Here is a 21089-nt window from a genome sequence, read left to right on the forward strand (position 1 = left end):
TCTGCCCTTGACCCAATCGCAGTTCACTAACCACCACTGCTGATCCTTTGCAGTTCCCTCTGAGATGTGAACCACGTCGGTAAGATTTCCCTGATGCTGTGCCTATTGGAACTTCAGGTCCCACTGCAGAGCCCTCATATGCCATCTGGATGCTTGACCAATGGGATGCAGGAAGCCATGAGTCCCAACAGCCTCAGAGTCTCTCATGAAATCCAAGATAGAGGCCGAAACATTGTTATCATAACCTGAATATCCTGGACTCGCTGCTCGGGAGGATAGGCCTAATACTGCACTGTGTCCAGAACAGCTCAAATGAAAGTGAGCTTCTGAGAGGGTGTCAAGTGTGACTTTCGCACGTTTATGGTGAACCCCAGCGAGTGCAAGAGGTTTGCCGTCGTCTGGAGGTGGGTGACGAGAGCCTGGGGCGTCGGAGCCTTCAACAGCCAATTGTCCAGGTAGGGGAAGACCGAAATCCCTGACCTGCGCAGATGAACTGCCACCACCGCCATCACCTTCGTGAACACCCGAGGGGCACTGGGGAGACCGAAAGGGAGCACGGTAAACTGAAAGTGCTCGTGGCGCACCTTGAACCGCAAGTAACGCCTGCGGGCGGGGAGGGTGGGGATTTGAAAATACGCATCCTGTAAGTCCAACGTTAACATCCAGTCTTCTTGGTCTAGGGCAGGCAAGACCTGAGCAAGAGTGAGCATCTTGAATTTCTTCTTCTTGAGGAAGAGACTGACATCCCTTAAATCCAGAATAGGGTGAAGTGCCTTGTTCTTTTTGGGAATCAGAAAGTAGAAGGAATAACAACCACTGCATTCTTCTGACATCGGGACCCTTTCTATGGCTCCCTTGGCCAAGGGTCGTAACTTCCTCGCAAAGCAAAACCAAATGATCCCCCATCAGCCATTCTTTTACTGGAGGGATAGAGGGAGGGAAAGATTGGAAGGGGAGGGAATAGCCCTTCTGTATGATCTGCAAGACCCATTTGTCCAATGTGTTGGACTGCCAGTGAGGGAAATGAAATTGAATCCTCCCTCCAACTGGAGGGAGGTGGTCCTGCAGAACCATACTAGGAGGGCCTGGGCACTGTGGAAGAGGAGGGGTATGTGGTGGCTGACCTCTGGCTAGACCCTCTGGGTCTGACGGTACCACAACCTCGCCCTCGCTATGGGTGCTGGGAAGCCGGAGGACGGGGGCTAACTTGTGGCTGGCGTGGTACTGTGCCCCTTCCGAAGCCTCGAAAGGGACGAAAGACAGACTGCTGACGAGCCGGTGCTGAAAGGCCCAAGGATCTGGCCGTAGCTCGAGAATCCTTGATCCTCTCAAGCGCAGAGTCTGCCTTCTCACCAAAAAGGCGAGAGCCATCAAAGGGCATATCCATCAAACTCGACTGGACACCCCTGAAAAGCCAGTAGAATGGAGCCAGGCAAGGTGACGGAGGGCCACTGTCGAAGAATTGCCTGCATCTCTCCCATCCTTGACAGCCTGGGTGAGAGTGTCCTGTGCACCCTGCGGGCCTGGGACAGCACCTGGGCCACCGTATCTCATAAAGTATGGGAAAACTGGCCCAACTGGCAAGAGGTATCTACTGACCTCAAAGCCAGGCTGGAGGAAGAAAACAACTTCCTTCCAAGTTGGTCCAGCTTCTTGGATTCCCTATCCGGAGGGGCGGAAGGGAAGGCTCCACTGGAAGTGGAGGCGTGGACCACTAAGCTCTCTGGGGTGGGGTGTTAGGTGAGAAAAGTAGGGTCATTTGGAGCAGGTCTATGGCGGCGGCCAATTGTCCTATTCACAGGAGCCCCTGTGCTGGGTTTGGACCATGTTCCCAGAAGGACATCTGTGAGGGCCTCATTGAAGCATAACATCGGCTCCGATGTAGCAACCCCCTGGCTGAAGCACCTCAGTCAGGACATTAGTCCTGACTGCACCATAGGCAAATCTAGGTCCAAAACCTCAGCTGCCCTACACACCCCCATGGCATAAGATGCACCTTCCTCCGTAGCCACAGCAGGAGAGAGAGCATGCCAGCATCTGGAGAAGTACCCAGTCCACTGGCTTCTCCTAGATCCTCATATCAGTCCTGTTCGTGCTCAAATCCATACTCTAAAGGGTCATCAGACCCCTCCCATTCTTCTCCTGTGCCTGGCTGTTCTGAAAAAGCCTCAGGCACTGATCTGGGCCTAATCGGCACCGTGGAAGTCAGAATCGGATTCGTATGACGTTGTTCCGGCTCCGGATCATCCGGAATGAGGATGGGGCTACCACCACCAGTGGGCGCCGGTGGTGGAGGGAGCATTGACGTCGGGCCCGGTGCCGGAGGAGGACTACTGTGAGAGACCGCACCGGTCCAGATCCGCTATCGGATCCCGGGGTCCCCAACAGCACCAAGGCTGAAGCCGCTGACGTTGAATCCAATGGGGCCCTTGCTGACCCAGCGGGACCCAAAGACCCACCCAAAGGTGCAGCCCGCTCAAAAACAAGGCGCATAGCCTCGTAAAGTTCTTTCATTTGAGTGGGGGTCGCTCCGGTCCCCGGAAAAGGGGGAAGACGCGAAGTCGGCCCTGGCAATGGCTCCGCGGATCCCTTCTCGGAACGTCGACTTTCCCTGGACACCTCGTCGGCCGACGGGCGTGTCAAAGTCGAAGTCCGCTTAGAATTCTTCTTCTTGTGCCTCTTACCTGAATGCCCCGAAGACCTCCAACGTGAGGAAGATGACTTGGGGCTCCTGGAGCGGTGCCGCAACCTCCTCCTAGAGCGGGACCGTGACCTTCTCGGAGTCGCACTAACCGAAGACGGCTGCCGGGCCGCTGGAAGCTTGAAAGATCTCTCTCTCAAGGCCTTCGGAGCTATGGCTCGACAGTCAGAACAGGACTTCGAATCATGGTCCTTTTCCAGGCACCAAAGACACACCTGGTGTGGATCCGTAACCAACACTGGTGCGATGACATGCACCACATGGTTTGAATCCCGTCTTCCTCGAAGACATTGTTTCGACAATCGAAAAGCTTCAACAAAACGTTCGAAAAAAAAGGGAAGCTCTTTCTGGATCTGTGCTTAACTGGTGCGGAAGGAAAAGAACTGACGTACGTGTGCCGTGATGGTGCCTATATAGACGACCGTGACTTCACAGACAGCTCCAACGACGCTGACGATGCCACGCGGAGCCGGATGACGCACGCAGATCCGAATGACTCACGCAGGGTACTGCTCAGTAGAAAAATTCCTGATTCTAAGCTGACGCCAGGGAATTCTAAGGTAAGGAATCTGCAGCTAGAAGTCTCTATCAAATATTTGGGCTCTGCTACACGACTGCTCGTTGGACTACTCTTCCTGACCAAAACCTGGCTAATTCCCTCCGAGGCCTCAGTCATTGCCATAACAATCCCCCACCCCTGATACAAGACTGCAAGGCAGCACAGGTTAAACAGACCCAGAGGCAGAAACACTATCATCTTCAAAGAATTCATCCAATGCTCCATCACCTGGAACATGGAACACTTAAACTTTAAGCTCCTCATCACTGCTCACTACACCTTATGTGTAACCCTCATCTACCATCCTCCTGGATCACACTCCAACTTTGGAAGCACCACCACAGACTGCTGCCCTCAGTCCTCGAATTCAGTGCCTTCATTCTCCTCTGTGACCTCAACTACCACCTGGAGGACCTCACCAAACCCAACACAACCAACATCCTAGAGTCCCAGCCCAACCTCAGACTCACCCAGCAAGTCAAAGGCCCCACACACGCCGTCAGACACATACTGGACCCCATCTTCATCAGCTTCAGCAACATTGTATGCAGTCACACACCGATCGCCTCATCCGCCCACAAACTCATCACCTCCAGCATACCCACCCTATACCACAGCAGAAACACCATCACCAAATCTTGAAGATGCAACTGGATCAAGATCTCATAAGTAGCCTGGTTTTCCAAACTCCTACACCACTGGTCTTGACACTCCAACAACCTCTCCCAGTCCATCCCAACTTCAACACTGGGATCAACACCTGCACAGATACCTCAGCTGCCCCCCAAAGCCAACAAAGCCACAAGAATACAACAGCAAAAAAACTGGTCTACGGAAGAGCCCAGGCTTACCAAATGCCACTGCAAGCAACTTGAATCAGGGGTGTGGAATTTAATTAAATATCTACTTGTCCATGGGACATGTTGCTTCTTAAATCTACTTGTCCTGTAAAACAAATCTACTTGTCCCTTTGGTGCCTTTTAGTGTGGCGATAAATTATGGCGGCAATCTCAATATGTGAGAGCTCAGATAATAGCCTATCTGATTATGCCAGGGCTACTACTACAGTAGGGCTTGAAAGTTTGCAATTACAATCCCTACTTTAGCAATTTCCTTATTTTGTCACTTTTCCGCAGATCTACCTACTGGAGCTGACAGAAGCAGTAAGCAGTAGTTCCAGGGCTGGAATGCCTTTGAATCTGCAAACCTACTAACTTGCATGTTTTAAGGATCTTCACCAGCTCTTCCCTAATCTTTTCCCAAAATGAGAAAGATGGGAAATTTGCTCCTGACAATAGCAGAAGTAGAAGTTCTTTCATGGTTGGGGAAAAAAGTGGTTGGAGTCAAGGTGAACTTCTAAACGTTCAATAGATTTTCACGAGTCAATCTACACATACATTTGTTCGTGCTAAAATACAGTTCACAAATATTTTCTAGGAGTGAGATTTCATGGTCTATTTCTGTAAGTTCTTGTGAATTCATGAAAGCCACAAATTCAAAGACATTTATCATGGATGCACTTTTGTGACTTTCTTTAAGAATTTGGCCCCTAATTAGGTTTGGCATTAACAAAGACATTTTGTTTTTATTAAACTTCTATTTTGCTCTCTGTCTATCGGCTAGCTTTACAGTGAGTGATCACATTCTGCTCTTCCACAAGGAGCATATTGGCACACAGTTTTGTTGTGCCAGGAACTGTTGTCGTAATCCATGGCGTAACAAAACTAGAGGGGGCACCCCTGCAAAAAACATGGAGGGCATCACCCTTCGGACTCACTCAGGATATGTGCTGTGCAAAGGGGGCCCCCTGGAGGGGGGCTATGGGGCCTTTGTTACACCACTGGTGGCAAAGTGTAACTTTTTAAGACCAAAAACATTTTTTTCCTTTTTGCCAGTGTTTGTTACAATGGTGAGGGTCTGGCAGCTCCCACAACAATAAAGTTCTACAAGAAGCCATGTCAAAACAAGACAGGCATTGACAAAATCAAAAACCCACAAAATAAGATTTGTATTGATTGTCTTTGCCAGTGCTTGTTTATTTTCTTGTTTCCCATAAACTTGTTGAAAATGGTTACAGTGATTTTCCATTAGGAATATTTTTGGGAAATACTAGCATGCATCAAAACATTTTACTAAATGATGCTTCAAAGAAATAGCACCTACATTTTCAGAGTAGCGAAACAATGTTTTCACTATTGCACTTTTTTCTGAAATTTAATTTTGAAGGCAAAGAAGAATCACTTTTGTTTACAAGCTTCTGCAAACATTTGCATCTAATCAGAGAGAATTCTGGGAGCCTTATACTTGACGTCATATTGTTAAACTTTTCCAAACGTGTATACACTTTTCTTCCCTTTTTTTTTTTTACTGGAACCACACTGTCAGTAGTGCAGTGTGACCTCAAAATGTTAATTTACAGCGCTCATCCTAATAATGAAGGCTTTTCATTATAGAACCATAAATATGAGTTCAAACAGCATTAACATTTGGAGACACATTACCTCAGTTGCAGACAGTTCCCTTCTCTGTAAACTAGCAGTCAAAGGGTTTGTGCTGCAGGGGGTTGGGCCTACTTGTCTCAAGGACAAAATAAACATGAAAACTTGTTGCCCTTGACCCCAAACAATATGTCCCGGTAGTAGGGCATAGGAATTCCACATCCATGTTGAATGCAAATGGACTCAAAGTCAGAAAGATACAGATAAGAATACCCTACAAATCTGCCCAAAGATGCTTTGATCAGCAAATTAGAGCCACCAAAAGTTCACCAGCCACATCGAAAGCAACACCAACCGGGCCTAGGAAATCTTTGCCATAGTGAAGGACCTCCCTCCTCATGCGGCAATCTCCACCATTGTGACCCATTCTCAGGACCTCTGCACTCACCTGCTCCTATTTGTGTCACGTAAAGAGTGCAGGCGTCCCTCAAAATCAATCACCACACCATCAGATATAGTAATCCTATATGTGGTGAGGGTGGGATGCTCTTACTCTTAATAATCACCCCCAGACACTGGACTTACTACAGAGTACACACATATGACTGAAACTCTGCAAAGTGAATGTCCGGCTTGTCAGCACATTTACATGTTAAAATGGGATGCCCCCATGATTTACATTTGTTCCATCCTCCCATTATCATCCACACCTAGTTTGAACACCTATGACCCCAGGCTACCTAGAAAAATAGGACTGAACTATATATTGCATCGCCTCCATCATCTCATGCGATTATCCTTTGAATCTAAACTGCAGTGCTGACCCAGTCCCCTTGCCAAATGTTCCTTTGTTATTTCCTCTCTACCTTTGTGCTACAACAGTCATCATTCTTGAACCTCTGTCTGTAATGCTCATCTTTACTTCCTCTGTGAAAAACATAGGAATGTTGTGCACCTCCTCTGAGGAGCACTACAATCTCGATGTTCGCGTTTTAACCCAGGACATCCAATAAGAACCCAGTTTGAGACTTCTCAATGTGCAGAGCGAAAATACCACCAGAAGGTGGCAGAGAAAAACGAGGTCAACTCTGAGAAAAGCGGGTGTTCCATGGGAAAAAAACATTTTACGACATTCATGCTTAAAAAAACTATATTTCATAATCAAAGTAGTAATTGCATCTGCTGACATACTGGAAAAAATCTGGTTCGAGTGGAAAATGTAAAGCAGGATAAAATTATTAAGTTCCCTCTAACTTTACCTGATGTCAGAGCCTTTTTAGACAACACATTTTGGGAAATTAGTTAAAATGTGCCTTGGTTTCATATGTTTCATTTTTTTTAAAGAGAGAATACACAATAATAAAAACAATGCCTCGAAATTAAGCTGTTTTTTTTTTTTTTGTAGAGCTGACATTCTCTTTTCACTTGGTACAGGAACCCACAAGTTCTCTGCCAAGACGCCAAAGCAAGGACAATGTTTAAACTCTCATAAATAAAGTGTTCTTGTATCATGTATTTCTTAAATAGCAGAGATAGAAATCAAGGTATTACTACCAAACTCAATTGCTGTTCTAGCACATTTAGCTTAAAGCCAGAGGTGTGCAAAATCATAGGCGTGTCATCACAAATGGGCATAATTAATAATTTTGTGATTTAATAAAATTACAAAATGTTGAACTTTTGGCAACTTACATTTTTGGATAACTTCTTCTGTTTCTGCATGAAAATGTACCTGCAAAAAGTCTATTTATCTGCGTTCTCCACCAGCAAAATTTGTGAAAACTACTAACACCTTTCCATTTGCTTTCTCTAATTATAAAATCTGCAACTGCACAAAGTAAATGTGTTTTTTCTGCAATGCAACATATTTTCGTTAAACAATGTACGCCAATTTCATGAAATGTTTTTAATTCAACATTGAATTACACACTTCACAAAATAAACAAGGAAGTAAGTTCTTCCATCCCTCACAAGACTAATGCATTCTTCAGCATGGCCTGACAAAATTGCCATTGGACATCAGCTTCCACCTATTGCATAAACTCTGGCGCCCCTGCCTTGGGCTGCAGAAAATGCTGTCAACATGTCAGGCTGATAGGTAGGATGTTGTACGAGTACACATTGCACGCACATTAAAGAGGTCAGGACCGACAAACTGCTATACAGGTACTGTGGAGTACTTGATGGGCAATGGCACGCATTAGGCACTATTAAAAAAAAGAGGGAAAATAAAAAACAGCAAAAAATAGGTATCGTAAAAGTAGCATGCTGGTGTTAAGTCACCATAGATGACAAAGAGCTAGTCTCAATTCCTCAAGCATTCAGGTGTTACAAACTAGCTCTGCTAGTACCCAGACTGCGCAAAACAACTCTATACTATTGCCACGTTTTTTTATTTTTACTAATTGTTGCCAAAAACCAGACTTTCTTGACACTAGTTTACTCTCACTAGCACCATTAGTTCAGACAGGCTTGCAGGTTAGCACAGAAAAAAGGTAATATTCCCAAACTTGAAAGAGGTCGTCTATCTCTCCTTTTTCAGAGTTTCAGGAGCCACCAGAAGTGGATACGAATTAACTGAAAGGGTCCATCTCAACACTGCCATTCGCCAGGTACACTAACTAAAAAGACCAGCATCTCTTTCCAGGGTACATTACAGAGAGTTTTGTTAAAAGTAAAGAGGTAAATGGCAGAAACCAAAGCCATATGCTCTTATACTGGTGCCTGCTGTGCTGCCTTCGTGCTCCACAGATGATGGATTCGGTCCCCCCAAACAGTTCAAGTCTGCTGCTTAGAAACCCCAGGTACATATTAGTCCGGAAAGGAAGGGTGCAAAAGTACCCTCGCACTGGGGACCAGGAGATCTTGCCAAATGTTGGGGGAGGCTCTGATGAGAGCGAGGACCACAGCCAGGTACGCTAGAAAGCCCCATCAGAACGAGGCCTGGAACCTGCTCGATTGTCCCCTGTGATAATTTTCAGTAAATCATAGTTTTGAAGCATGGCCAGCGTTTCTTTGCTGAGAATATGACAGAAATATCTATAGACAGTCTGATGCTCACTCCTTTCAAGTAGTTCTTCTAGCATTGTTGGTTTACCTGCCGAGCGGGTCTATCTCACTAACAGCCACCCATCTAACAAACGTCCTGACTTGCAGGCAGATATCCCCAACAGATTTTAGCATGCTTCTTATAAATGTGAGTTCAGTTTGAGGTTATTCTGATTTTCAACGATTTTACTTCTGGATTTGAAACACCTTTGCATAGGCTGTGAAAATAAATCTCTCTATTGGGATAAGGGCAGAGAGGCCTATAGATCTAGAAACAGCTTTGAAATCCATTATGCTGTTATTGACAATATGCACCCTGCGGGCAACTGATTGTGTGACTACAAAGAAGCTCATTTTAACATGCTGCACACTGCAGCGTGTTTGGGGTCTCCATCGTAGTGCAAATAATGAACAGATCTGTGGTGTTAAATTGACAGTAGAGTGAAAAGACCTAACTTTGCTAGGTGAGTGTACCAGCCGTAGTGGGCTGAGAGTTTAAAGGTGGAGACCGTAAGGCTGTACTGAGGTGGTTTATGCATAGTTCCAAATTGAGAATCTAGAGGATTCCAGAACATTTCTCAATGTTAATGTACTGGGAGGTTCCGGCCAAATCTGCAAAGGAGGCCCCCTCATATAATACAAACTGTTTTTAGAAGGTTATGCTGTCTGATTCCTTGCCTACAACCGTAGTATAAATGATATAAATTACTGAAAAGCAAAGTGAAAGAGGCCCCTGGAAAGAGGCCCCGGAAAACAGGCATGTAGTGAACAGACCAGCTGACAATGCTATGAACTACTTTTAAAAGATGCCAGCAAGAAGAATCTGTCCTCCGCTTACACTTGAAAGATTTTGGTGTTCCCAGGATTATTACCTGGTGACCATGAGATGAAGACCAAGGTTGCAGTCCATCAAGGAAAGAAATGCTAAATCTAAAGCTGGCTGTGTCTCTGCAGCACCCCGCAAAGCAGACAGCAGAAATAAATGGGGAAAGCCACATAAGCACACATGTTGAATCAGTGAGTCTCTCTCGTCTATGCTTTTTGACCTTATATTGGCCACTTTTTGTGGTGTTTGGTCAGTCTGCTTAGGCCCCATCATTTGCTTCTGAAGACACAGGAGCGCAAGATGCTGTTGGGATTGTAGACACCGCTGTCACAACTTTGTTGTGGGGGGCGCTTTATTTTACATGTCAATATTCTAATCTGAGATAGACATTACCTTCACTATTGGGAAAGAAACCCTTAGACATCTCTTTCCAAAGAATGGGCACTAATGCCCCACATTCTGTGAATTTCTGGAAATACTCTAGCTAGTCTGGGGAATTAAAATGATAATTCTATGTCAGAATCAGAGGCGAGGATTATTCTGATATTTCTTTACTTTATTTACCAGCAGCTATTAAAGAACCACAATGACCATAATAAACACATTTCATTTCCTATGAGGCCTACGGAAAGGAAGAAAACAGCATTAACAAACAGCCCATACAATTAGGGTCCAGCATATTCCCTCAAGAACCTCTGTAGACCTTCTTTCCTCCTCTTTCTTTGCTGCTCCAGCAGTTGACAGTTCAGTATTTCTGATCTCTATTCATAACTGTGCCTATCCTACTGAATTTGTTGGCTTTGAGAAAGGATAATTGCCGTTAATTGTTTTGTTGCCTGTATCTAAAACGCAATTGCATTGGTTACAGCAGTGTGTATTTTGCCTTGTTTCAATTGTGCCTAACTTTTCTTCCTCCCGTTTAGCACAGCCGCGGGAATGCGCAGACACTCCTTCGTGGCCGTAACTCTTTAATCCTGGCGTTTCTGCTAGGAATCTAGCCTCCAAGGGAGGCGCGCTCTGGCTCCTGCGTGGATTGGCCTTGTGACCCCATGAGGGTGGCATGCTAATGCTCCTTGCGCTCAGTGAGTCTTGTTTCCTCCTGTGACCGGCGCACATCGCTGTCATTCAAGCAAGAAGCGCGGCCAGGCATTATCCTCCCTGCGGGTGCTGTCAGTTAATCAGCAACTATTGCCAAAGCTTGAAGCCGCTGCCTGGAATCTGAACGCCCCAAGGTATTGACACTTGCATGTTTGGGGAACATTCAGCAAGAGGAGCTATGGCCCTCAAAGCTTTTACCCCAGAAGCACGCCTTGAAGACCTTCTTAATGCAGCAGACTGGTCTTCAGATTCCAGCTTTAAAAGGTTTTACTTTAAACCAATTCCTAATATAGTGTTGCTTGTGGTGGAAAAGCTATAAACTAGTATAATGCTTGCCTCCAGTCCCGACATAGAATGTCTGAGTTATTGCAATGGAAAGTTTCAATTCTATTAAGGACAGGGAGGCGAGGATTATCCCACCCTTACCTGCCCTGCCAATTCATATTGTCATGTTTGATTGCGAACTCTCTACATGAAAGTAGCTTCACAAACTTTTGTTGTAGTTGATCATGCTCTGTTTACTCTTGAGAAAGTTTGTATTTAAAACAATGTGTACTCCTCTGGAGATCGGGATACAATGGTAGTCACAAGTTTACGTTTTGCTCTACGGACAGAGTCTTCTAAACAAGACCGACGTGTACCTTCAATGGCATGTACGCAGGTTCTTGAGGGAATATGCTGGAGCCTGATTGGATGGACCCCTGTTGATGGTGTTTTCTTCCTTTCCATAAGCCTCATTGGAAATTAAGTTTTGTTTATCATGGACATTGTGGATCTTTAATGACTGCTGGTAAATAAAGTAAGACCCGCATAATCCCCCCATGTCCTTAATAGAATTGAAACTTTCCGTTACAATAGCTAGGACATTTTTCATTATACCAGATAAGGCTGGCAGCATCTACACAAAGTACCAAGGAAGCCAGCTGGAAATATATGCAGATCTTGGTCAACATTATCAGTTTTGAGTGATATACCAAAACAGTCTGACAGCAATATATTCATGTCCTCATTGCATCCCTTCCTTACAACAGAGGTCTTCTTCGGGTCTTATATTAGTAATAATTATGTGTACAAGCCTCAGAAAGACATTTCATCTAAAACTATAGAGGAAACCAAGAAAGAAACAAAGGAGAGGGATATGTTCAGCTACAATCTCACTCTCAGGACGGTGCTATGAATGCGACCCCTCTATGTATATGGAAAAAAAGTGTCTCAGCTTACTTACCAGGCCAGAGATGGAGAAAGGTTCACCTCCAAGAGCCAAGGTTTCAGGTTAGCATCAATGAGAACATCAAAACCATACAGTTCTGCAAGTACAAAACATGAGACTTTAAAAGTACAAAGACTTATACTTTTTAGGATGTTTCAATTACCTTAAACGCTCCGAAAATGGTTGCTCCTCTACCCAGTCATGAAGACTACAATAAAACTACAATACAGAAAATTGCTTTTTACCTTCTGCAGTAGCAGTTTACAGAACAAAAAGCATTATTAGCATTACAGTTTTGAATCCTCCTTGCCATCCATTTCAACACAGGATGGATGTGACCTTGACTTGCCAACAGTACATTTGTATTTAACTACAAGAGGAACACAGAAGTTTAGGCAGACATCTGTGTTGAGTGTCCATTTCCACAACCAGTTGAGTCGCACCTACTAAATCAGCAGAGTAGCCACAGTGGCCAGCGTTTATACATAATTATAAGAGCATTTGATGATATGGTCGAATTCATTTCACCTGTAGTTGACCCTGCTGACTGATGCAGTGGAGGGTGATATGCCATAAAACACAGACATGCTTTGAGGTAAGGTGCATTACACTTCACAGATAATCGAAAATAAAAAATGTGAAGCAGAACTGGGAAAATCTATGTGTGACTGCTGAAGAGGAAGGGCAATGAATGAAGTAACTGGTGCTTTTCAACAAATGTTGCCATTGGTGTACACACTAGGTAGAGCCGTACTTGTGGGTCTCTCCGCAAAACTGCTCACTTTGGGTGAATAACCCTTTATAGTGATCAAACATAGTTCAAATAGTGGGTGTTTTGGCCATACAAGATCTTTATCTTGCGGCAGCAGGAGGCCAGTTAAGGGGATGCAGTGGTAGGGTGCTGATCAAAGAACAGAAAGAACACGTTTCTTACCTTTGGTAATACTGTTTCAGGTAGAAACTCTATCTAGCCACAGATTTCTCACCTTTGAATATTCAGACTGGATCCGGAACCTTTTCAGCAATACCTCTGTGTGCTAGTAGGTGGCAGCGTGCGGCTCCGCACTAACGCTGGTCCGCTTTAGAAACGACAAGCGGACCCCATGTAGGAGCCACTACAGCGCACTGACCTCAGTTACTTTGGAGGATGTCGACACCCCCAGGCACAGAGCCCCATTAGCAAATTGGTTGTGACCACTGTACATATTCCTGGACTTGGGATCTTATTAACAGATAGAGTGGAATCACAGACCGGAGAGGATGGGATGTTCCGTGAGGAACCTGTGGCTAGAAACAGTTTCTACCAGAAAGAGCATTACCAAAAGAAAGCAACCTGTGTGTCTGATACAGACTTCTAGCCACAGTTTCCTCCCCTTCTGAATAGATACCAAAACAGTATCTATTTGGAGGTAGATCTGTGGATGGACTAAAACCAGAAAGTTCTGCAGGACTCAGCGGGTAAAACGCCACTCTCGATGAATCTGACTATTCAGACAATTGTGCTGTGTGAATGTATGGAGGGATGCCCATGTAGCCATAGCCACCTGGCAAATAAACAGGACAGGGATTATGCATGGTAACACAGTGTTAGCAGCTTTGGACCTGGTAGAAGGAACATACATTCCTTTGGGAAGTTGCTTTTTAGCCAGTGCTTAGCAGATCTTAATGCAGAGCACGATCAAGCCGAAGATGGTTCTCTCCAGAGAGTGACACAAAGAGCTAACTGTCCACCTGATGTGCTGTGGTATGATCTATAAAAAAAAGCTCAGTGTCCTCTTAGTGTCCAAGGAATGGAGTCTCTCCTCCTCCTTAAAAGGGTGAGGTGGAGAACCGAATGCCGACCAGGTGATGTTCTGACTGACGTGAAACGGTGTCATAACTATAGGCAAGAAAGTTGTCTGTGTCCACAAAACCAGTGTGTCTGGAAAGAAGGTGTTATATGGTTGGTTGACACAAAGAGCTTGAAGCTTACTCACATGCTACAAAGAAGTTATGGTGACGAGCAACACTTTCTTGAGGGTGAGAAGCTGCAAGGTGCAGCTGTGAAGCAACTCCAAGATAGCACATATCAGAAATATAAGGACCAAGTTAAGGCCCCACTGTGGCAGGACAAAGGGAGAGGGAGGAAACCAAAGTTGTAAGCCTTTCAAAAAGTGCATAACTGGAGACTTAAAACACTGAGTGCTAATCCGGCAACCGCAAAAAAGCTTAAAGAGACAAAAGGTACCCTTTAACTGTGCCCAAAGCAAATCCTTGGTAGCTAGAAATAAAACAAATACCAAAACATCTGATAGCCTTGCCTGAAGGGGATATATATGCTGAGTATCACCCAAAGGTGTAATGAGAGGTGTATACAGTTTTTGTGTAGGGACACTTGCAGCCAAGATAACATCAACCACCTGAAAAGGAAGGTCATGCCCAATCTGGAGCCACTAGGGTGACTTGGGCCCGGTCAGACGTAATCTTTTTGAGAATTCGGGAAAGGAGTATCATCAACGGAAAGGCAAACAGGAGTCCCAAGTCCCACTCTATGTGAAACGCGCTCGGAGAGAGAGACACCTTGGAAACTCTAAAGCACAAAAGTGCTGACATTATGCATACACCTTTGAAACTCTAAAGCACAAAAGTGCTGACATTATGCATTCTTGGCAGTGGTAAACATACTGAGCCAAAGTTTTCCCCATTCGCGGAAGATACATTGCCCCCACCTCCAGGTGTAACTGCACGCCACCCGGGCACTCATCACCGTCCGTCGACGCCTGGGACATCTTGTTTGGGGTCAAGGGCAACAAGTTTTTATGTTTACTTTGTCCTTTGGACAAGTAGGCCCAACCCTCTTCAGCACAAACCCTTTGGCTGCTTGTTTACAGAGAGTGGAACTCTCTGCAGTTGAGGTAATGTGTTTCCAAAAGATAATGCTGTTCGAACTTGTATTTATGGTTCATTATTTGAAAGCCTTCATTATTAGGGTGAGTGCTGTAAATAAATGTTTTAAGGTCACACTTCACTACTGACGTTGGTTCCAGTACAAAAAAAAAAAACATGTATACACATGTTTGAAAAGTTTAGGCTATGAGGCTAAGTATAATGCTCCCAGAATGCTCTCTGATTAGATGCAAATGAAGTGTCATTTAGTAAAATGTTTTGAAGCATGCTAGTATTTCCCAAAAATATTTCCAATGGAAAATCAGTGTAACCATTTTCAACACGATTATGGGAAGCATGAAAATAAACAAACACTGACAAAGCCAACTGATCTGACATATTTTTATAAGTCTTTTAGTTTCATCAATGCGTGTCTTGTTTTGACATGGCTTTTGTAACACTTTATTGTTGTAGGAGCTACCAGGCCCTCAACATTGTAACAAACACTGGCAAAACCCCCCCAAAACGTTTTTGAACTCTAAAAGCACACGTTGCCACCAGTGGCATAACAAAGGCCCCGCAGCCGCCCTCCAGGGGGCCCCTTCAGCACAGCTCCTGCCCTGAGTGAGTCTGGAGAGGGGGCTCCTCCATGTTCTTTGCAAAGGGGCACCCTCCAGTTTCGTTACGTCACTGATTGCCACTGTAGTTCCTGACACTGAACAAAACTACTTTGTGTGCCAATATGCTCCTTGTTGAAGAGCAGAATTCGATCACTCACAGTAAAGCCAGCCGAAAGAGAGAGAAATAGAAGTTTAATAAAAACAAAATGTCTTTGTTAACACCAGACCTAATTAAGGACCAAGACCCACATGTAGGTAGCTTTTTGCGTGGCTGTTTGCGACGTGCAAAAAGCACATTGCGATGCACAAACCCAGTTTTGCGATTCGGTAACCTGGTTACCGAATCGCAAAACGGGTTTGCGACTCGCAATTAGGAAGGGATGTTCCCTTCCTAATTGCGACTCGCAGTGCAACGTAGGATTGTTTTGCGAACGCGGGGGCAAACCAATCGCAGTTTGCACCCATTTCAAATGGGTGCTAACACTTTCGCAAAAGGGAGGGGGTCCCAATGGGACCCCTTCCCCATTGTGAATGTCACTGTAAAAAAAAATTCAGAGCAGGCAGTGGTCCTGTGGACCACTGTCTGCTCTGAAAAAATGAAACGAAAACGTTTCATTTTTCGTTTTTGTAATGCATCTCGTTTTCTTTTTAGGAAAATGGGCTGCATTACAAAAAAAAAACAAAAAAACTGCTTTATTGAAAAGCAGTAACAGACATGGTGGTCTGCTGTCTCCAGCAGGCCACCATCCCTGTGAGGGCTGCCATTCGCAAGGGGGTCGCAAATTGCGACCCACCTCATGATTATTCATGAGGTGGGCATTTGCGAAGCCCTTGCGAATCAGAGATGGTGTCAGGGACACCATCCTACATTCAGATTTGCGAGTCGCTCTGACTCGCAATTTGCCGGTCGCAAATCTGAACCTACCTACATTCAGCCCCAAATTCTTAAAGAAAGTCACAAAAGTGCACCCATGGTATATGTCGTACCCCTATAAAATATTTGTGAATTTTAGCATGGGTAAATACGCATGTGTAGATTTGCTCATGTGAAAATCTATTGAGCATTTGCAAGTTCATTTTCCCTCCAGCCACTTTCTTCCCAACCCTGGAAGAAGTTCTAATTCTGCTATTGTCAGGAGTAAATGTCCAACCTTTCTTATTATGGGAAAATATTAGAGAGAAGCTGGTGAAAATCTTTAAAACATGCAGGTTAGTAGGTTTGCAGACTCAAAGGCATTCCAGCCCTGGAACTATTGCTTACTGCTTCCTCCAGCCCCAGTATGCAGATCTGCAGAAAGGTGGCAAAATAAGGAAATTGCTACAGCAGGGATTGAAACTGCAAGTATTCAAGCCCTACTGTGGTAGTAGCCCTGGCATAATCAGAGAGGCTATTATCAGAGCTCTTACATTATGAGATTGCTGCCATAATTTGGCGCCACACTACATGGCACCAAAGGGACAAGTAGATCTTTTTACAGGACAAGTAGAGTTGAGAAGCAACCTGTCCCCTGGACAAGTAGATATTTTAATAAATTCCACACCCCTGCGGTATATGTTATGTTATGTGTTGTATGTTATAGGTTATTGTATGTTATATTTGTAAAGCGAACTATCACCTGTGAACGTATCCTGGCACTAAGCAGGAGTGTGTGCCAAGCCCTACCTACGGTAGGCTAATTAATCAAAAAGTCAGGTCTTCAGCTTTCTGCGGAATTCAAGTGAGGACGAGGAGCTAATGTGGAGTGTGAGGCTGTTCCATACTTTGAAGCGATGTAAGCAAACACCTGTCCTCCTGGTCTGGGTCTGTGTATGCATTGGATGTGAGCGAGTAGGAGTCCTGCAGAGCAGAGGTGTCTGGGTGATTGGTGGAAGGAGATGCAGCTGATCAGGTAGGTGGGGGGCTTAAGTTGTGTGATGCCATGAATGTGTGTGTGAGGAGTTTGAAATTAGCACGTTTGTGTATTGGGATCCAGTGAAATTCCGTGAGGAGTGTTGTGATATGAAGGCTTTCAGCACCTAGAGGCTGGCCCTCAGCTTCAGGAGGTTGATATGGAGCCGTAACTCTACTGGAGACCAGAGGCCTCTGTGCTCCTCATCTCCCGGATGGCCTTCCCAACACAGAAGCGATGCATCAGTTACAACTATCAACTCTGTTTGGGAAAGGGAAAGGAGTCTGCTGCTGATCTCATCGCGGTCCAGTAACCACAACTGCAGAACTTTCACAGTCTCTTCTGAAATCTGAACATGGTATGAGAGCTGTTTGTTGGATCAACTGAGACTTTAGATCCCACTGCAGAACACACGTATGCCACCTGCCCGTGCTCAGCCAACAGGATGCAGGAGGCCATTATTACCAGCAGCCTGAGTCAATCTCACTGAAATCCAGGACTGAGAGTGAAACTTCGGTATCATAGCATGAATGTCCTAGACCCTTTTTCCTATTTGGGGTGGGAGGGGGAGGGTGGTGGATGGATGCATGAAACCAAGCTGTGTCAAGAACTGCTTTGAGGAAAGGGAGCATCTGAGAAGGAGTCAGGTGTGACTTTGGCACATTGATAATGAACTCCAAAGATGATGGGGGTTCACCATGGCCTGAAGGTGGATAATGACTGCCTGAGGCAAATACACCTTCAACACCCAGTTGTTGAGGTAGAGAAAGACTGGAATCCCTGATTGCCAAAGGTGTGCTGCCACTACTGCCATCACGTCCATAAACACTAGTAACGCACTGGTGAGACCAAAGGGGAGCACTGCAAACTGAAAATGCTTGTGACCATTAATAAACCGAAGGTAGCACCGATGAGCTCGTAAGATGGGTATAAGAAAATAGGCAGCCTGCAGGTCCAATGCCACCATCCTGTCTCGAGGGCCAAAGGCAGACAAGACTTGGGCCAGTGGGAACGTTTTGAATTTTTCATTCCGGACAAAGACATTGAGAGGGCCCAGGTCTAAAATCGGATGAAGGGCTTCATCCTCGTCCTATTTTGTGACACAAGAAAGCACGGGGAATAGCACCTTTTTCCTACTTCTGGAGCTGCAACTGTCTCGATAGTTCCTTTGGCCAAAAGGGCTTGAATTTCTTGTAGAAAAATAGAAAGATGGTCCTCCATCATGAGGGAGGCAGGGGGGGGAATGGGGCAGGTGGAAGGTGCAGAAAGGAAAGGTATGGTGTAGCCTGTCTGTACAGTTTGCAGGACTAAATTGTGTGATGAAATGGCCTCCCAACCTGGCAAGAATCGTGGGAGCCTCGCTCCAGGTAAATGTGCTTGGCTGGTGGGGCTGCAGGGGCGGAAGTGGGCTAGGCGGCCCATTAACCTTGATCACGAGGGCTGTGGGCACAAAAATACTGGGTCCCATGCTGGGGATGGATAAGCTGATGGTATGGAGTACTTCTGTTGAAGAAACAAAAGGGACATAAGGGCTAACAAGTTGGGACAGATAAGCTTAGGTAGCGTGCTATGGCCCTACTCTCCTTGAAATGCTCAAGAGCAGAGTCTGCCTTGTGTCCAAGCAGACAAATCCCATCGAACGGCATGTCGAAGAGGGACAGATGGACTTCGCCTGAAAAAACTATGAACCTCGGTGAACTGTGGCAGCGAATGGTGACACTGATGCCAATGGCCCACCCCATGGAATCGGTAGCATACAAGCCACAACCTTTCTGTGTCATGACCATCCTGTATGGCCTGGGTGAGAACCAATCAGAGATCATCAGGGACACCTAGGAGGACTTAAACCACAGAGTTCAAAATGGCGTGAGAATAGTGCTCCAGCAGACAGCTGGCATTCAGCTGGTAGATGAGGAAACCCTCTTGACGAGGGTCTCCACCTGTTTTGACTCCCTATCAAGGGGAGTTGTCAGGAAATTAATGGGATTAGTCTTGCAGCAGAGGCTTGCACCACAAAGCTTACAGATTAAAAAAATGCATGGTCGCCAGCCTCCAAGTGGTGGTGCAGTGCAATCTGGCAGCTAACTGGGATAACAGAGCAAGGTGTGTCCCAAGCCCCCACTAAAGTATCCATAAGGGCCTCCTTAAATACTAAGAGGGGATCTGTAGATGTCAGTCGTCTGTAAGCACTTTGGTCTTGATCTCGACGGGGGAGCTGGAAGTCAAGGACTTCAGAAGCCGTACGCATAACCATGCGTAAGAAGCACTCACGTCAGTGGAAAGGTCAGGGGGCAAGAGAAGACTGGACTCAGGGGAACTATCTAGGCTACTAGCCTCCTGCAGGTTGTCAAACCAATTCTCCTAGTGGTAAGGTTGGCCAAGTTTCATCACCCACATCGTAATCATTACCTGAATCTGTGCTGAATGGGAATGCAGGGGCTGCATTTGTTGTTGTGGAGGCAGATCTAGTGGAGGAATGGCAGCCTTAACTGTGCCAGGTACAACCACGATAGAGAGCGACCCAGTGTTGACTTGAAATCAGAGAGGAAAATTGAGGTCTTGTCTTCAGGCACTGACTGAGTTGGCATCTGCTCTGATGTGCTGGGGAATGGCGCAGACCATGACGCCAGAGGTGGAGTAGAGAGTGGAGCCGGTCATATTATGCGATCAAAGTAAGGGTTTCAAAGAGACTAGTAGTAGCTTCAGAGCTGAATCTAGCAGTACCTACAGAGCCGCATCTGGTAGCACAGAAAGAAACAAACTTGCTTCAGCGATTGGAAGTGGCGCATTATTGGGATGCGCACATCATTTCTCAATGAGAACGGAGTCAGTGCAGGGTCGTACAACACCACCTAAAGGAACGCAGTGGTACTGCTGAAAAGTTTCCTTAACCAGCCTGACACATGGGGAATAATTATAAGGTAAGGAATGCACAGCTTCCTAGTCTGTTTTCTTTCTTCTACGATATACTGACATGTGGATCTTTGAACCTCTATCCTGCTCAAAAAATTTCCCTAGCCATGCTCCTATATCCTGATTATTGCACACAATTCATCCAGTTTCTGGAATTTTGTCACAGAAACTGAAAATATTTGAATAACTACTTTGCTGAGGAAACCTACTTAGTAACAAACTGACAACAATTTCAAACCTTACCCAAGCAGCAATACTTGTTGAGGAAATATTTTTTTACACAAATCTTTTCTTGAGAACTATGATCTCCTTCACTGCACTCAGATGGATTTCTGCCCACTTAGATGCAATGAATCAGGTCTTGTTGGTCTATAGGTAGTAAATGGCTACAGCAACAGTATGTTGATTAACGTGTTTGTAGTATTTCATACAGTCTACCATCAGCTCTCCAAAGATAGCCTAGTGCATTTCTCAGAGTGTCCTCTATAAGCTAGCCTCTCTTGCAAAGCTCTCAATCCCTTTCTCCTTTTCCGATTTCTGCTATGAAAATAAATGATGGTGTTCTCCAGAGTTCAGTTGTACCCTCCTCTTCTTTTTAATTTATACTCCTGACAATATCCTGATTGGTTCCCCTTTAAAGATACAAGAAGCGCACCAAAGGTTATATACTCCAGATACTTTTCTTTACACAGACCTGCCACCTTTCTACCTAGCATTTTGTACGCCTCATATTTATCAGTGGATGGAGATTAACCAACTAATGTACAAGTGCATCCTAGAGCGAAGTAAAAATGTAGGATAAAAAAACAAGCTGGTGCGATCTAATCAGCTCTTGACTTTCACAAACATTGAATTCTAGCACACGGGACAAGCCCAGGCATCTAGCTTTCTAATGATCGGAAGTGGCCAGGTGGCTGTTGCA

The 21089-nt window shown here is 45.3% G+C and overlaps 1 protein-coding gene and 1 long non-coding RNA gene across 6 annotated transcripts in view; one reads left to right on the forward strand and one right to left on the reverse strand.

The window, feature by feature from the left end:
* TTLL5 (tubulin tyrosine ligase like 5) overlaps positions 1-21089 on the reverse strand; it is an 899574-nt gene that overhangs the window by 725944 nt on the left and 152541 nt on the right. For all 5 annotated transcript variants that reach the window (XM_069208446.1, XM_069208447.1, XM_069208448.1 and 2 more), the window contains exon 14: positions 11896-11977. In XM_069208446.1, coding sequence (XP_069064547.1) covers positions 11896-11977 — 82 coding nt within the window. The remainder of the gene's footprint in view (positions 1-11895; positions 11978-21089) is intronic.
* The window catches only part of LOC138260193 (uncharacterized), a 331452-nt gene that overhangs the window by 209058 nt on the left and 101305 nt on the right, over positions 1-21089 (forward strand). The window lies entirely within an intron of this gene.

The sequence above is a fragment of the Pleurodeles waltl genome, chromosome 9 (assembly GCF_031143425.1).
Source record: "Pleurodeles waltl isolate 20211129_DDA chromosome 9, aPleWal1.hap1.20221129, whole genome shotgun sequence".
NCBI lineage: Eukaryota > Metazoa > Chordata > Amphibia > Caudata > Salamandridae > Pleurodeles > Pleurodeles waltl.